Consider the following 16,738-nt stretch of genomic DNA (forward strand, 5'->3'; position numbering starts at 1 on the left):
CTAGAGGGCCTCGAACCTCTGACTCGTCTTACACGGTCTGCAACAAAATTTGATGTTTGAAGGGATACAGTCTCAGTTCTCTGAAAAACTGGACTCTTCAGATTATGTTCCCTGAAAGATAGTTGTTTTTACTGCATGAGGAAATCATACTCAATAGAAGATACTAACTAGCATTGTAGACAAGTCACACTATGTTAGCAGTAGGCTCTTGTTGTTAGGTCCCATGGAGTTGATTCCTACCCTATGTGTGCAGAGTGGAACTGCTTACAGTTTTCAAGGTCTGTTTTCAAAGATACCTCTGGGTGGGTTCAAACTGCCAACATTTTGGCTGGTAGCCAAACATTTAGTCATATCAGTCACCCAGGGCTTCCTAGGAAGCTTTTACAGCACTTTCTAAATAACACATTATATATATTATTTAATTATAAAATTTGACTTGCAACTCTCCAGAAACATGTCTGACCATCTGTAGCACTAGTTGTCTGCCCTCTCATTTGTCATTTATTATGTTATGATTTTGTTTGTTAGATCACATATATAAAACCCATCTTACTGATACACAGAGTGTTCTGATGCTTCCAGCTCCTTGTACATGCAGGTGCTAGTCAATGTTTATTTAATGACTTGATAAAGAACAAAATTATATACCGAACTCTCTAATTAATCCTTTACTGACCATGTAAATACTTTTCATTATCTCTTTTTTTTTTCCCTTTCCTTTTATGATTATACACTCAAGTCTTTGTGCTATTTGAACAGCATTTAATGATCAGACTTGTTGGAAAACTTGAATTGTTTGTTTATGCCTTGGCTTTTCCCTGACTGAATTCCAGGGTGGGAGCAGTATGAGGTGTGGAATGGGAATAGGCTGTGGGCTCCAAGTGGAGATCAAAAGTGTGTTCTCATGAAAGGCATGTTTTTCCCTTGATGGGGTCATGCCGTGAGACCCAGAGTCATTGGGGGCATGTGTTACATCATCATGGGTGTGCTCACCTGTGCTCATTCTGTGCTTACAGGTGACCGTGGAAGAGGTCATGACCACAACTGCGTATCTGGATCTTTTCCTGCGTAGTGTTTCCGAGCCAGCACTACTTGAGATCTTCCTCCGTTTTATCCTATTGCACCAACATGAGAATGTCCATATACTGGACACTCTGACAAGCCGAATCAACACTCCATTTCGGGTAAGGAGAGTCCCGGAGGGATGGAACTCCTGAGAACAGACTGCAGGATTGTATCTTACTGCAAAGAAGTTAAAGAATGTTTTCTTTTCTTTCTTTCCTTTGTTTTTCTCTGGAAGCTATTCCCTTTCTTTGGTTTTAGAAAAGATGAAGTAGATAATGTGTTTAACAGTCAGAAGTTCCCCCAGGCAGACACGTGGCACTTACTGCCTTTCATCAAACATAAGTAACTGTAAAACTAGCCGAGTGCACTTCTGAAGAGGCAAGATACAGAGAAACACATGGGTGTAAGTGCCAAGTAAAGCCAAGGAACCAGAATGTGCCCACAAGTGTTTTTTAATATATCATTAATTTTGTTGTTGACAATATACACAATAGAACATACACTAATACACTTACTATATGTACAGCTCATGTACACTGATTACATTCTTTGAGTTGTAATCCTCCTTTTCTGGATATTGTTGTTGTTAAGTGCCATTGAGTCAGTTCCGACTCATAGGGATCCTACGTAGGGTTTCTGAGGATCCACTGGTGAGTTTGAACCACCGACCTTGAAGCTCAAAATGCCCTTGCGGTCCAGCACATTATCCTTCAGTGCATTACCAGTATTCGAGCGCCCCTAAACTCAGTGCCCTCTAAGGCTCCTGTTGGAGTTGCTGTTGTCAATTTGATACCATAAGATAGATCTTAAAAGAGCATAGTTTTCAAAGCAGCTATTATTTACTAGTCCAGCTAAATGGTTATTTGGTTCTAAGAAGACTTCAGGGGATAGTTTGGGTTTAAAGTTTAAAGTTTATCTCAGGGCAGTAGTTTCTGAGGTTCATTTAGCTTCCAAGGCGCCGACATGGATGAACCTTGGAAACAGTCTGCTAAGTGAAAGGAGATAGATACAAAAAGACATAATATTGTATGATCCCACTTATTTGAAATATCTAAAATAGGCAAATTTTCAGAAACACAAAGTAGAGCAGAGATTACCAGGAACAGGAGAGAATGGGGAGTAGTGGGGAATTGTTGCTTAATAGATACAGAGTTTCTCTTGGGGTGATAAAATATTCTGGAAAGAGTTGCTCGGCATTGTAAATGTATTTATGCCAATGAACTATACACTTAAAATTTTATGTTAAATATATTTTACCACATTAAAAAATTGACATTAGAAAACAAAAGAATGATAATTGCAACAAGTGTCCTTGGGTTTGTAACAGATGCAGAGGTCATATATGTATATAACAATAACAGAAGGTAGGGGAAGAGGAAATAGAGCTATGTAGGAATAACATTTTGTACCTAACTGTTAACTAATACGGTAAAAATAGGAAGTAGTTAAGATTCTGGTAAACCATAGAGAGAATGTTAAGAAAATGAAGAATATAGAAAAAATAGTAAAAAAAAAAGCATTAAATAGAAAGTTTTACTGGATTACAGCCATACCACATTGGATGTGCCTGATCTCGTGTGATTGCAGAAGCTAAGCAAGACCTGCTAAGTTCTTCAATGGGAAAAAGTTCTTCAATGGATATAAAATAAAAGCAGTAAAGGGAGAATAGAGGAACAACAAAAAAAATAATAAAAAACAAAAAGTAAAATGGCAGATGTAAATCCAGTATAAATGTGCTAGATTAAATAATTCAGTCAGAATTTAGAGATTATCAGATTAGGTTTCTTTTCTTTTTTTAAACTCTTTATTGTGAATTGAGTGAAGGCTAACAGAAAAGATCATCAGCTTTACATTCAACAAATGATATGCTTTGTTTCCTCTCAATGATTACAGTCCCCTCCCTGCAACAACAGTTATCCTGCTGCCTCCCTGTGCCTTCCTTTTTACATCTTATATTTCGCAAATGAACAAAGCAAAAATATTTGATGTACACATACAAAACAAAACTATATATTTATTTAAAGTCCAAAGGACCCATTCTGCCAGTCAGCCTCCTGCCTGCATGCACACAAACGTACTCAATCCATGGGCCTAGAGCTCACAGCTGCTGAATCTCTCTATGCCATAGCCTCTGCCACTGTCTCTGCTGTCACCACTTTTATAGGTAGGATCTCAGGCTCCACTCATGCTCTTCTTGATAGTCCTGGGATTGTCTGGTCCTGAAATGAAAGATTAACTACTCCCCCCTTTTAGTTACACATCTACACTTACAGTTGTGGCAATCACAATTCATCCTGCTAACAATTACTCACAACTGAATCGTAAAATCCTATCAGCATCGTCTGCCAGCCCCTTTCACCAGATCAGATTAGATTTTTAAAAAGATCCATCTATATGTTGTCTTTTAGAAAAGTTCTAAGGGTGTACCTCAGGGATAAAGATGAGACTTTCTGCTTCCACAAAGATTTAAAGCCTTAGAAACCCTATACAAAGTTGCTGTGAGTCAGAACTGATTCGATGGCCCTTAACAACAACAAAGGTGTACCTGAACCAAGCCATGATATTTTCAGTTGCATGTTTAAGCTGGACAGTGAATAACGAAGACAATAACTGATTCATTGAATTGTGGGGTTGGCAAAGAATGTCAAAAGTACAAAGGACTACCAGAAAACCAAATAAATCTGTCTTGGAAGAAGAATGTTCCTTGGAAGAGAGGGTAGTGAGACTTCGTCTCATGTACAACAGGAGGGACCATCCTGCTTAGTAAAGTGGAGGGTCACCAAAACAGAGGAAGACCCCCAACAATATGGATTGCCGTAGTGACTGCAGCAGTGAACTCAGTGTAACAATTGTAAGGATGGTGCAGGACTGGGCTTTGCTTTGTTATGTTGTGCATAAGGTCACTGTGAGTGAGCACCAACTCAATGGTACCTAACAACAACAACAACAGATGCTGTCTGTCGGAGACATACTTCAGATACAAAGATACAAATAGGTAAAAACACTGAAAAAGCTGTGTCATGGAAAACAGCAACCACAAGAAAGCTCTTGTAAGCTATACTAATATTAGACAAATTGTAAAACAAAATATGTTAGTAGAACTAAAAAGGAGCATTTTATAATGATGAAGGGTCACTCCATCAAGATGATATAACAGTTATGCCTATATACATCTGAAAACAGAGCCTCCTCTGTTTTGATTAGATACAGATTTAGCATCTAGAGGTAACGATTATAACCCATTCTCTAAAAATATTTTGTTAAAATCAGGTTAATTAAAAATTATCTTGTATCTTTTTTAGGGAATATTAATTAGTTTTTTATTTTAAAATGTTATCATTCTCTGTTAAAATTTTATGATGTTTTATCTTGTTTCAAGTGTTTGAGCAAATTTCATTGTAAATAATTTGTGTGAAAGGAAGTATATATATTTTAATACAGATTTTACAAACATAAATAAAAACAGAGCCTCTAAAATGCAAAAACTGATAGAATTTAAAGGGAGAAATAGACAATTTAACAATAATTCTTGGTCACATCAATAGTTTTTAATTAATAGAAATATTGGACAGAAGATCAACTAAGAAATATAAGATTGTGAACAACACTATAAACCAGTAGGCCTAATAGATATCTATATAGCATTTGATCAAATAGCCAATTCTATAATCTTCTCAAGTGCACATGGAATATTCTGCAAGATTGACAACATGCTAGGCTATAAGGCAAACTTCAATGAGTAAAACGTGATTGAAGCCATACAAAATTGGTTCTCTGATCACAATGTAATGAAACTAGAAATTAACATCAAAAAGAAATTTAGAAAATACACAGATGTATGGAAATTAAACAACACTACCCTAAATAGGAATGGGTCAAAGAAAAAAATCACAAGAGAAATGATAATATGCATTGAGAAGAATGAGAATTAAAGACACATGCGAAAACTTATGGCATACAGAAAAATTAGGGCTGAGAAAGAAATGTATGACTATAAACACCTACATTATACAAGAAGAAAGATCTCAAATCAAGAACCTAACCTGCCACCGTAATACATAGGGTAAAGAAGAGCAGACTCAGAAAGCAGTAGAGGAAATAAGTAAAACCAAAATTTGGTTCTATGTAAAACTAAACAAACCTGACAAATCTTTAGTTGGACTGACCGAAGAAGAGAGAGAGAAAGAATGTGGCTGCGTGCATGGGAAGGTTCTAGTTACTAAAATCAGAAATGAAAGAAGGTATTTCTATCAACCATAAAGAAATGAAAAAAGATTACAGGAATATACTATGAACCAGTGTATGACTACAAATGAGATAACTGAGATGAAATGAACAAACTCTAGAAAAGCATGAAACCCTGAAACTGATTTAATAAGTAGAGATTCTGAATAGGTCCTTAACAAGTGAAGAGACTGAATTAGTGAATATAAAAATACCTACAAGAAAAGCCAAGGCCCAGATGACATCCCTGCTGAATTCTACCATACGTTTAAAAAAGTAATACCAATTCTTAACAAACTCCTTCAGAAAACCAGAGGAGGGAACACTTCCCAACTAATACTGTGAGGCCAGTTTTGCCCTGATACCAAAGCAGAACACATCACAAGAAAACTACAGACTTCTGATTTGTATGCCTTTGATGGAAGAAACCTCAACAAACCACTAGCAAGCGGAACCCAGAAATACAGAAAAAGAATTACACACCGGAACCAACTGGGATTAATCCCAGAAATGCAAGGCTGGTTTAACATCTGAAAATCAGTTAATATAATAAACCAACCATATCGGTAGAATGAGCCTGGTGTGGCGCTGTAGGATAATCACTGGACTGCTAACCGCAGTGTTGGCAATTCAGACCCACCAGTCGCACAACCCCTATATAGGATTACTGTGAGACGGAACCGACTATACAACATAGCACATAACAAAAACAAAACAAAATTAGTGGAATAAAGGACAGAACACTATATGATCATCTCAATAGACATAGAAAAAATATTTGACAAAATGCAGCACCCCTTCTGATAAAAACACTCAGCAATCAAGGAATGGAAGAGGACTTCCTCAGAGTGGTAAAGGGCATGTACAGAAGCTCACAACAAACATCATACTTAAAGAAGATGGAACGAACATACAGAGTCACTGTACCAAAAATAATTGGTACATTTTAAGAGGTAGCACATGGTCAAGAACCCATAGTACTGAAGGAAGAAGCCCAATCTTCACTGAAGGCATTGGTGAAAAACAAGACTCCTAGAATTGGTGGTATACAAATCAAAGTGTTTCAGAAAACTAACCAGCTCAAGCAACACTGCATGTGCTCACTCATCTATGCTAAGAAATTTGAAAGACCGACTACCTGACCAATCAATTGGAAGAGATCCATATTTGTGCCCATTCCAAAGAGTGATAATGACCCAGTGGAACGTGGAAGTCATTGAACTGTATCAATGATATGACATGCAAATAAAATTTTGCTGAAGGTGATTAGAAAACAACTACGGCAGCACATTATTGGAAGCTGCCAGAAATTCAGAAGAGGATGTAGAAAGAGGAATATCATTGCTGACATCAGATGTTTTTTTAGCTGTAAACAGAGGATACCAGATAGATATTTGCTTGTGCTCTGTTGACTGTGTAAAGGCATTTGACTGTGTGCATATTAACAAACTAAGAATAACATTGTGAAGAATGAGTATTCCAGAACACTTATTTGTGCTCATTAGGAATCTGTACATAGAACAAGAGACAGGCATTCAAACTGAATAAGGGGATAGTGAATGGTTTAAAATCAGGAAAGGTGTACGTCAGGGTTGTATCCTTTCACTATATTTATTCAGTCTGTATGCTGAGCAGATAATCTAAGAAACTGGGTTATTTGAAGAAGCAAGTGGCATCAGGATTAGATGACTGATTAACAACCTGGGATATGCAGATGATACAACATTGTTTTCTGGAAAGCACATAGGACTTAAAATACTTACTGATGAAGATAAAAGACTACAGCCTTCAGTTTGGATTGCACCTCAGTGTAAAAGAAAACCAACCACCAAAAATCCTCCCAAATGGACCAATAAATAGCATCATCATAAATGGAGAAAAGATTGAAGTTGTCAAAGACTTCATTTTGCTTGAATCCACAAGTCAACACTCTTGGAAGCAACAGTTAAGAAATCAAATGATTTGCTTTAGGCAAATCTCTACTGCAAAAGACCTTTTAAATAGTTAAAAAAGCGAAGATGTCAATCTGAGGACTAGGGTTTGCCTGACTGAAGCCATAGTATTTTCAGTTGCCTCATATGCATTTGAAAGTTGGACAATGAGTAAGGAAGAGTGTAGAAGAATAGATGCATTTGAGTTATGGTGTTGGCAAAGATCGTTTGAAGTACCATGGACTGCCAGAAGAACAAACAAATCTGTCCTGGAAGAAGTATAAGCAGAATGTTCCTTAGAAACGACAATGGTGAGATTTCGTGGACTTTAGGTATACTGTCAGGAGGGACCAGTCCCTAAAAGAGTAGAGGGTCAAGGAAAGAGAGAAAAATCCCCAAGGATCTGGATTGATACAGTGGCTTCTGCAATGGGCTCAAACATAATAACAATTGAGAGGATGGTGCAGGACCGGGCATTGTTTCGTGTGTTGTACATAGAGCTGCTAAGACTTGAAACCAAATCAGTGGCACTGAACAGCAGCACTATCATATTTAATGTTGAATGACAGAATGCTTTTGCCACTACTATCAGTTTTCCTGATGTGGTGCTGTAGGATAATGCACTGTTCCACAAGGCTGATTTGAACTTCAAGGTCGGTGGTTCAAACTCACCAGCCACTCCTTGGAAACCTTATACCGGATTGCTCTGAATTGGAACCCACTCAACTGCACTGAACAACAATGATTCAATGTTAAAGTTCTAGCAGGCATATACAAAAGAAAATGAAATACAGATAGTCACCATCTTACAACAGGCTTCCATTCTGATGTGTCAGTTAAAGTCGGTTTTGGTGTAAGTCGAATACCTCTTTTATTTAATTTTTTTAAAGTTTTCATTGTTTCTTGCCTTTTATTATCTTAATGAATCTCATCTTTATTTGCCTTGGGTCTTGGAAACAGTACATATAGACATCTGAGAAGGATAGCATCAGTAAATTATGTTCTGCAACATTGTCTGTGGTAACAAAAAAAAAAACTAAGCTAAAACAAAACAAAAAACCAGATGGCTTTAAAGTGTGGATCTTTGTAACTTGAATATTTGTTGTAAGCCAGGACCTATGAAAGGAATACAGATTAGAAGTAAAACTATCTGTATTTGTTGATAACATGATCTTATATATAGAAAATCCTAAGGAATCTGCTAAACAACTGTTAAAACTCATAAATGAGTTTGACAAGGTCGAAGGCCATAACATTAATATACAGAAATCTGTATTTCTTTATAATAACAATGAGCAATCTGAAAATGAAATTGAAGTCCCATTTGCGATAAAAGGTTAAAATGCTTAGAAAAAAATTTAATAGTAGCACAAAATGTATTGCTATTGAGTGGATTCTGACTCATAGCAACCCTGTTGGGAGAAGTTGGGCTTTCAAGACTGTAATTTTTTGAGAAGCAGACTGCCACGGCTGATGGCAGATGAGCACCACCAGGACCTCTTAGCAAAGAAAGTATAAAACTTATACTTTGAAAACTACATTGTTGAAATAAAGAAGATCTAAGTAAATGAACATCCTGGTGTGGCACTGTAGGCTAAGCACTGGATTGCTAACTGCATGGTCGGCAGTTCAAACCCACCAGCTACCCCTTGGAAATTCTGTATAGAGTTACTATGAGTTGGAACTAAGTCAGTGACACTTAACAACAACAAAACAAGTAGGTGAGAAGCATTTTATGTTCCTAGATCAGAAGACTTTAATATTAATTAGATGGCAGTATTTTCCAAATTAATCTATAGATTCAATGCAACCTCTATTAAAATCCCAGGTGGTTTCATTGTTAAAATAGATAAGCTGATTAGAAAAGTCATATGGAAACTCAAGGGACCCAGAGTAGCAAAACACTCATGTAAAGGAATAAAGTTGGAGGACTCAGTAGTTTCAAAACTTACTATAAAATTTCATTAATCAAGACAGAAGCGTGGTATTTGCATAAGGGAACACATATAGATCAATAAAATAAAATTGGTAATCCAGAAATACAGCCATATTGTCAATGGGTTTTCAACAAGGATACCAAGACCATTCAATGGGGACAAAATAGACTTTTCAACAAATGGTGCCAGGACAACTGAAAAACCATATGCAAAATATTGAAATTAGACCTCTACTTCAAACCACATACAAAAATAACTTAAAATGGATATTTCGTTCTAAATATAAGAACAAAGCTATAAATTGCATAGGAAAAAAACAAGGAGCTAATTTTTGTGGTCTTAGCTTTGATACCAAATTCTTGTGGTCGTAGAATTCTTAGATAGGACACCAAAGGCACGAGCAAAACACTGAGTAATAAATCCGACATTACCAAAATTAAAAACTTCTGTGTTTCAAAGGACTCATCAAAAAACTGAAAAGACAACCCACTGAATATGAGAAAATATTGGCAAATTACATTTGTGTTAAGGTGCTTGTATGTCGAGTACATAAAGAACAACACAAAAAGACAAATACACTCGGCTGAGCATCCTTGAGAGTGGTTTTCAGAGCTCACTGTGACTGTGCATAGGAAGAGCACCTGAAACTGGGGAAAAGAGGAGGGGGTGGAAGAGTGAAAGGATTTCCTCCAAGAGGTGATGTCTTAGAGAATGAAGTAGTTAGCCTGTGGAGGAGCCAGTAAAAGACTTTTCAAGTGAAGAACAGCATGTGCAGGACTCGATTATTATAAGGTTTCTGGCTAACCATAAGCATGTGGCTTGGCCAGAACACAAAGATGTTTGGGGGCAGGTCAAATACAGTTATTTCTTCATTCCGCTGTTTCCTTGACCCATTCTGCTTAGGAGAAAGTCTAGCATTTACCCTGCTGTAGAAAGGGTAAGAGCCTAAATTACTTACCTGGTCTAGTGGATTGATAAGAGGTTACTCCCAAAAGATTACAGTGATTTTGTAACACACCTTTTGGTATCTTCCTTATCTGCTGTTTATCCTTCCTCTGGAGGAAATCCGAGTTTGGAAAGAGCTCTGATTTTTAACAAACTCCCAAAAAGCATTATGGGAGATAGATCAAAGAAAATTGCCTGCGCCAAAGCCAAGACAGTAGACTTGGGGCAAAGAATTCTAAAGGGAGAGTTGACCAGGACCTATGCAGTTTTCTGTTAGTGCTGTCTTGTAAATATTCAATGTTATATTTGAAAATAATGTCTTAAAACAAATGAGATAAGCAGGTGACCCCTCTTTCCTCTCTCCCCCTTGGTCTCCTCCTCCTCTTTTCCGCTCACTCTCTTTTCCCTCCCCCACCCTTTGCTCTCTCTCAGCGCCCCTCACCCCTTTAATCCCCCCACTCCCACCATCATTTTAGGAAGTTGGAGGACACATATATTTACATTTTAAAAATTGAAAATAGTAGCATGTGCGTTTTGTAGAAAATTTATTCTGCGCAGTAGCGTAATTCCAGGCATAGGCTTTCTAATCAAATCCTATAGGAGAAATGATCGACTTCATATACATTCTCTCTGACAGCATCATGCTTTTTTATCAAAATTGCTTAAAAACAAAATGAAACGAAACAAAAACAAGTGAGAGGCCATTTCCTGTTGTAAATCTAATTGATCCTTAAGGTCAGCTTGTCATTCCAGTCTTTGAAATAGAATATATGTGTTCATTGCTCCCCAGCTTTGTGTGGTGTCCCTGGCATTGTTCAGAACTCTCATCGGTTTACATTGTGAAGATGTGATGTTACAACTCATTCTGAGGTGAGTCAGCAGTTTGTTCCCTTTGAAAAACAAAAACCTCTCTCTGTTACATATGTTTAATTTTGCTTCGATCATATGAGTTAAGTAAGAGCCAAAGTTCTGGGGAAGAAAATCATTAAGAAAATGAATTTAATTTCTGCATTGCTTTCCAAGGTTGATTTTAGTTTCACTGATAAACATTTTTGTTGTTGCTATTGTGAAGTGCCATCGAGTCGGTTCTGACCCATAGCGACCCTGTATAGATAGGGTTTCCAAGGAGCAGCTGGTGAGCTTGAACCACCGACCTTGAAGTTCAAATGGCTTTGCAATCTGGCACATTAACCTACAGCGCCACACCAGGACTCCCAATAAACGTTTTAGGAGCTCATATATATTGTTGTTGTTGTTGTTATGTGCCATCGAGTCGGTTCCGACCCATAGCGACCCTGTATAGGGTTTCCGAGGGTGTAAATCTTTACGGGAGTAGAAAGCCTCATCTTTCTCCCGCGGAGCAGCTGGTAGTTTCGAACCGCTGACCTTAAGATTCGCAGCCCGATTCGTAACCACTACACTACCAGAGCTCCTTTTATATATTAGATATATTATAAATATGTCCCAGAAATCAGATAGAATGTTTGGAAGTTTGAGGAGTATTCTGAAAGCTCTTTTGGTCTGTGACTAAATGTCTTTCTCCTGAGGGCATGGTTAGGGGACTTGTGTTATACTGAAAATAATTTTTCCAAATAGGAAACATTGTTGATATGTAATTTCTTTGACTCCTACTGTGTGCACTGTCTGACCTGTGACGTATGTTTCAATCAAATTCAGTAAATGTGTATTGAGTACCTTCTGTGTACTGTTCAGAAAGGAGTAAGGCATGAAGTAGACAAATAGGAAAGAGCTGATATATAAGATAGAAAAGGTGTGTCCTTTAGAAGCACAGGTTGGGAAAGGTTTCATGAGGTATCTGGCACTGGTAACTGGAAGGCCCACAGTTCAAACCCATCAGTTGCTCTCGAAAACCCTAATTAGAGTCTCTATGAGTTGGAACTGTCTGCGTAGCACTCAACAACAATAATTGGGAGTCAGATTGAGCCCTAGTGGTGAAAGGAGCTGATGACATTAGCCATTAGCACGTTAGCGCGTGCTGTAAGATAAGCACTAGACTGCTTACCACAAAATTGATGGTTCAAGCCCACTGGCTGCTCTGAGGCTGTCTTGGAAGGTTTACAATCTTGAAACCTTGTATAGAGATGCTATAGCATCGACTCAATGGCACCAGGTTATTGGGAATTAAATGGAAAAGTTGTTGTTGTTGTTTAGTACCATAGTGGTGCAGTGGTTAAGTGGTCAGCTTTTAACCAAAGGTCAGTAGTTTGATCTTACCAGCTACTCCTCTGGAGGAAGATGTGGCAGTCTGCTTTTGTAAAGATTACAGCCCTGGAAAATTGATGGGTAATTCTATTCGTCCGGCGGGGTTGCTATGAGTCGGAGTGCCTCAGTGATAGAAAACAACATTGGGAGCCAAAGTGGAGAACTAATAATGTGAAATTAATATGTTAATTTGTCTAGGGAACTCTGGAATACAAAATTCTGCCTGAGGGAAACATTTGCTTTTGAAATGAAAGCAGTGATACTTTATTATTAGCTAAGGATTTGTCCCGAAATTCCAGAGTATAATTCTAGAAACCTGGGCTAGACTGTAATGTACTCCTTTCCCACCTTTTGCTAAACTCAAATCTTAAACCTTAAAATTGACCACTCCCATGAAATAGAGCCCCCAAAGCCGAGAGAGGAGATGAGGGCTAGAGCTGAGAAGAGCCAAGGGTTTGTGCCTTTCACTCCCCACTGTTGGGTGTAGAAGCTAAAAAGAAAAAAAGAGATTGCCTGTGAGTACAAGGCACCGTCAGCGTCTGGCATGCACTTCACCATCTTTCATCCGTGTGGGCCTTCTGACCCTTCATTAGACCCATCTTCAGGAATAAGCGTGGAATAATCTGAGCAGGTGAAGAGGGGGAAGACTTGGACTTGCACTCGTCTACATTGGGGTTTTAACATGTGTGAACCGAGATTCCAAGGAAAAGTCATTCCAAGGAGAATGCAATAGCATTTCCAAAGTAGTAGCTCTGGGGAAGAAAGGAGTGTCATAAAGTGTCGTCCTGTGAATTGTTTTTGTTGTCAGGTGTCATCGTGTTGGTACAACTGATAGCAACCCTATGCAGAATGAAACATTGCCTGGTCCTTCGACATCCTCACAATTGTTGTTATGCTTGAGCCCATTGTTGCTGCCACTGTGTCAGAACATCTCCTTGAGGGCCTTCTGCTTTTTCTGCGACCCTCCACTTTACCAAGTGTAATGCCCTTCTCCAGGAACCTGTCTCTCCTAGCAGTCATGGTACTTTTAATATTCTTCTCTAACACCATAATTCAAATGTACCAATTCTTCTGTGGTCTTTCTTAATTTTTGAAAAAACATTGAAAATACCATGGCTTGGGTCAGGTGCAGCTTATTCCTCAAACTGGTATCTTTGCTCTTGAATACTTTAAAGAAGTCTTGTGTAGAAGATTTGCCCAGAAATGCATTGTTTTACTACTTCACCGCTGCTTCCATGAGTGTTGATTGTGTATCCAAGCAAAATGAAGTCTTTTACAACTTCAATCTTTTTTTCCATTTATCATGATGTTACTTATTAGTCCCATGGTGAGGATTTTTGTTTACATTGAGGTGCAGCCCATACTGAATGCTGTAGTCTTTGATCTCCATCAGTATTTTAAATCCTCTAGGCTTCCAGCAATCAAGGTTGTGTCATGTGCACATCCTCCAATCTTATTGCCACCTTCTTCATATAGTCCAGTTTCTCACATTATTTGCTAAGTAAGCATGGTGCAAGGAAACAACCCTTGTATATATCTTTGCTGATTTTAAACCATTCGGTGTTGCATTGTTCTGTTTGAACAACTGCCTCTTGGTTTATGTACTGGTTCCTCATAAGCACGATGAAATGTTCTGGAATATTTATTCTTCTCAATGTTATTCATCTTTTTTCATGAAGCACGGTAAACATCTTTCTAATCTTCTCTGCTTTCAGCCAAGATTCATCTAACGTCAGCAGTGATATCCTTAGTTGCATATGCTCTTAAGAATCCAGTTTGAATTTCTGGCAGCTCCTTGTCAGTGTACTGTAGCTGCTAGTTTTGAATTATCTTCAGCAAAATTTTACTTGCATGTGATATTGATGATGATATTTGATGATTTCTGCATTCCATTAGGTCACTTCCCTTTGGAATGGGCACAAATAAGGATCTCTTCTCTAAATTACTGTCTTCCAAATTGCTTGGCATAGATGAGTGAACATTTCCAGTGCTCCATCAGTTTATTGAAAGATTTCACTTTATAGTCCATTAATTCTGGGAGTCTTGGTTGTTTTATTTTGGCCCATGCTTTCAGTGCTGCTTTGACTTCTTCCTTCAGTACCATTGGTGTTTGATCATATGCATCCTCTTGAAATGGATGAACATAGCCCATTTATTTTTGGTATAGTAACTCTTTGTGTTCTTTCCATCTTCTTTTGATGTTCTCTGCATCACTCACTCACTTGTCCATAGAAACCTACAATATAATAAGTCAAGGCTTGAATTTTTTCTTCAATTCTTTTAGCTTCAGAAATGCTGAATGTGTTTTTCCCTTTTGATTTTCTAGCTCCAGGTCTTTGAATATTTTATTATAACACTTGACTTTGTCTTCTTTAGCTGCCAGTTGACATTTTACATTCAACTCTTGCATTTATGTCTTCCATTTATTTTAGTTTCACTATGCTCAAAACAAGTTTCAGACTCTCTTCTGACACATTTTGTTTTCTCTTTTACTTTTTAATGTTCTTTTGCTTTCTTCCTGTATGATGTTCTTGATGTCATCCCATAACTCCTTTGTTCTTTGATCGTTAGTGTCTAATGCATTGAGATTGTCTCTAAACTCAGGTGCAATATATTTTGGCCCTTGTGAACTTGTTTTAATTTTCTTCAGCTTCAGTCAGAACTTGCATATGATCAATTGACTATCTCTTCCACAGTCTGCCCTGACCTTATTTTGGTTAATGACATGTTTTTCCACTGTCTCTTCTCACAGATGTAGTCAATTTGATTCCTATATATTCCATTTGGTGAGGTCCACATGTGTTGTTCGGAAAAAAAATAAAAAAAAGGATTTGGAATGAGTAAGTTGTTGGTCTTGCAAAATTCTATCATGTGATCTCGAGTACCATTTCTATCACCAAGGCCATATTTTTCAATTACTGTCCTTCCTGTTTGTTTCCAACCTTCGCATTCCAATTGCCAGTAATTATCAGTGATTCTTAATTGCATATCGGATCAATTTCATACTAGAGAAATTAATAGAATTCTTCAATTTCATTGCTAGTTTTAGTGGTTGGTATGTAAATTAGAAAAATAATAGTATTAACTGATCTTCCTTGTAGATATGGATATTATTCTATCACATGATCTTCCTTGTAGGTATGGATATTATTCTATCACAGACAGCGTTGTACTTCAAGATAGATCTTGAAATGTTCTTTTGACAATGCATGCAACTCCTTTACTCTTGAATTTGTTGTCTCTGGCATAGTAAACCGTAAGATCATCTGATGCAAATTGGCCAATACTAGCCCATTGCAACTTACTAATGCCTAGGATATTGATGTTTATGCATTCCATTTTTGTTTTGACAACTTCGAGTTTTCCTAGATTCATACTTTTTACACTGATTATTAATGGATGCTTACTGATTATTAATGGATGCTTACAACTATTTCTCTTCCAATCAGTAGGCCAGATAGTTGTCTTCCAAATTTCTTGGCATAAATGAGTGAGTGCCTCACTTTCTTGAAAGATTTCAATTATTATTTCATCAATTCCTGAAGCCTTATTCTTTGTCAATTCCTTCAATGCACCTTGGACTTCCTCCCTAAATATCATTGGGTCTTGATCATATGCTATCTCTTGAAATGGTTGAACATCAACCATTGCCTTTTGGTACAGTGACTTTGTATTCCTTTTATCTTCTTTTGATGCTTTCTGCATCATTCAATAATTTGTCCAAAGAATCTTTCAAAAACAAAAGTTGAGGCTTAAATTTTTTCTTCAGTTTCCCCTGCTTGAGAAATGCTGAACGTGTTCTTCCTTTTTGGTTTTCTGACTGCAGATCTCTGCACATTTTGTTGTAATATTTGGCTCTATCTTTTCGAGCTGATCTTTGAAATTTTCTGTTCAGCTCTCCTTCCATTTGCTTTAGCATCTCTATGTTGGAGAGAAAGTTTCAGTGTCTCTTCTGACATCCGTTTTCACCTTTTCCTTCTTTCTTGTCTTCTTAATGACTTTTTGCTTTCTACCTGTATGATATTCTTGATGTCATCCCACAGCTCTTCTGGTCTTCTGTCTTTAGTGTTTAATGTATCAAATCTGTTCTTCAGATGATCTCTAAAGTCAGTCTCTAAATTCATTGCAAAGAGAGGTGACCCAATGCAATGCAGAAATCATCGGACAATATCTTTGATATCCCATGCGAGTCAAGTTTTACTAAAAATAATACAGAAATGGCTATAAGCATACTTTGACAGAGAACTTCCAGAGGTTCAAGCCGGATTCAGAAGAGGCCGGGGAACGAGGGATATCATTGCTGATGTCTGATGGATCTTGACTGAAAGCAGAGAATATCAGAAGGATGTTTACCTGTGCTTTATTGACTACGCAAAGGCTTTCGATCGTGTGGATCATGACAAACTATGGACA

The 16,738-nt window shown here is 37.6% G+C and overlaps 1 protein-coding gene across 1 annotated transcript in view; it reads left to right on the forward strand.

Annotated features, from left to right (window-relative positions):
• Positions 1-16,738, forward strand: part of FAM160A1 (family with sequence similarity 160, member A1) — a 234,748-nt gene that overhangs the window by 151,518 nt on the left and 66,492 nt on the right. The window contains exons 5-6 of the mRNA XM_006870881.1: positions 1,017-1,184; positions 10,893-10,972. Of these exons, the coding sequence (XP_006870943.1) occupies positions 1,017-1,184; positions 10,893-10,972 (248 nt within the window). The remainder of the gene's footprint in view (positions 1-1,016; positions 1,185-10,892; positions 10,973-16,738) is intronic.

Source organism: Chrysochloris asiatica, unplaced genomic scaffold (assembly GCF_000296735.1).
Source record: "Chrysochloris asiatica unplaced genomic scaffold, ChrAsi1.0 scaffold00155, whole genome shotgun sequence".
Lineage (NCBI taxonomy): Eukaryota > Metazoa > Chordata > Mammalia > Afrosoricida > Chrysochloridae > Chrysochloris > Chrysochloris asiatica.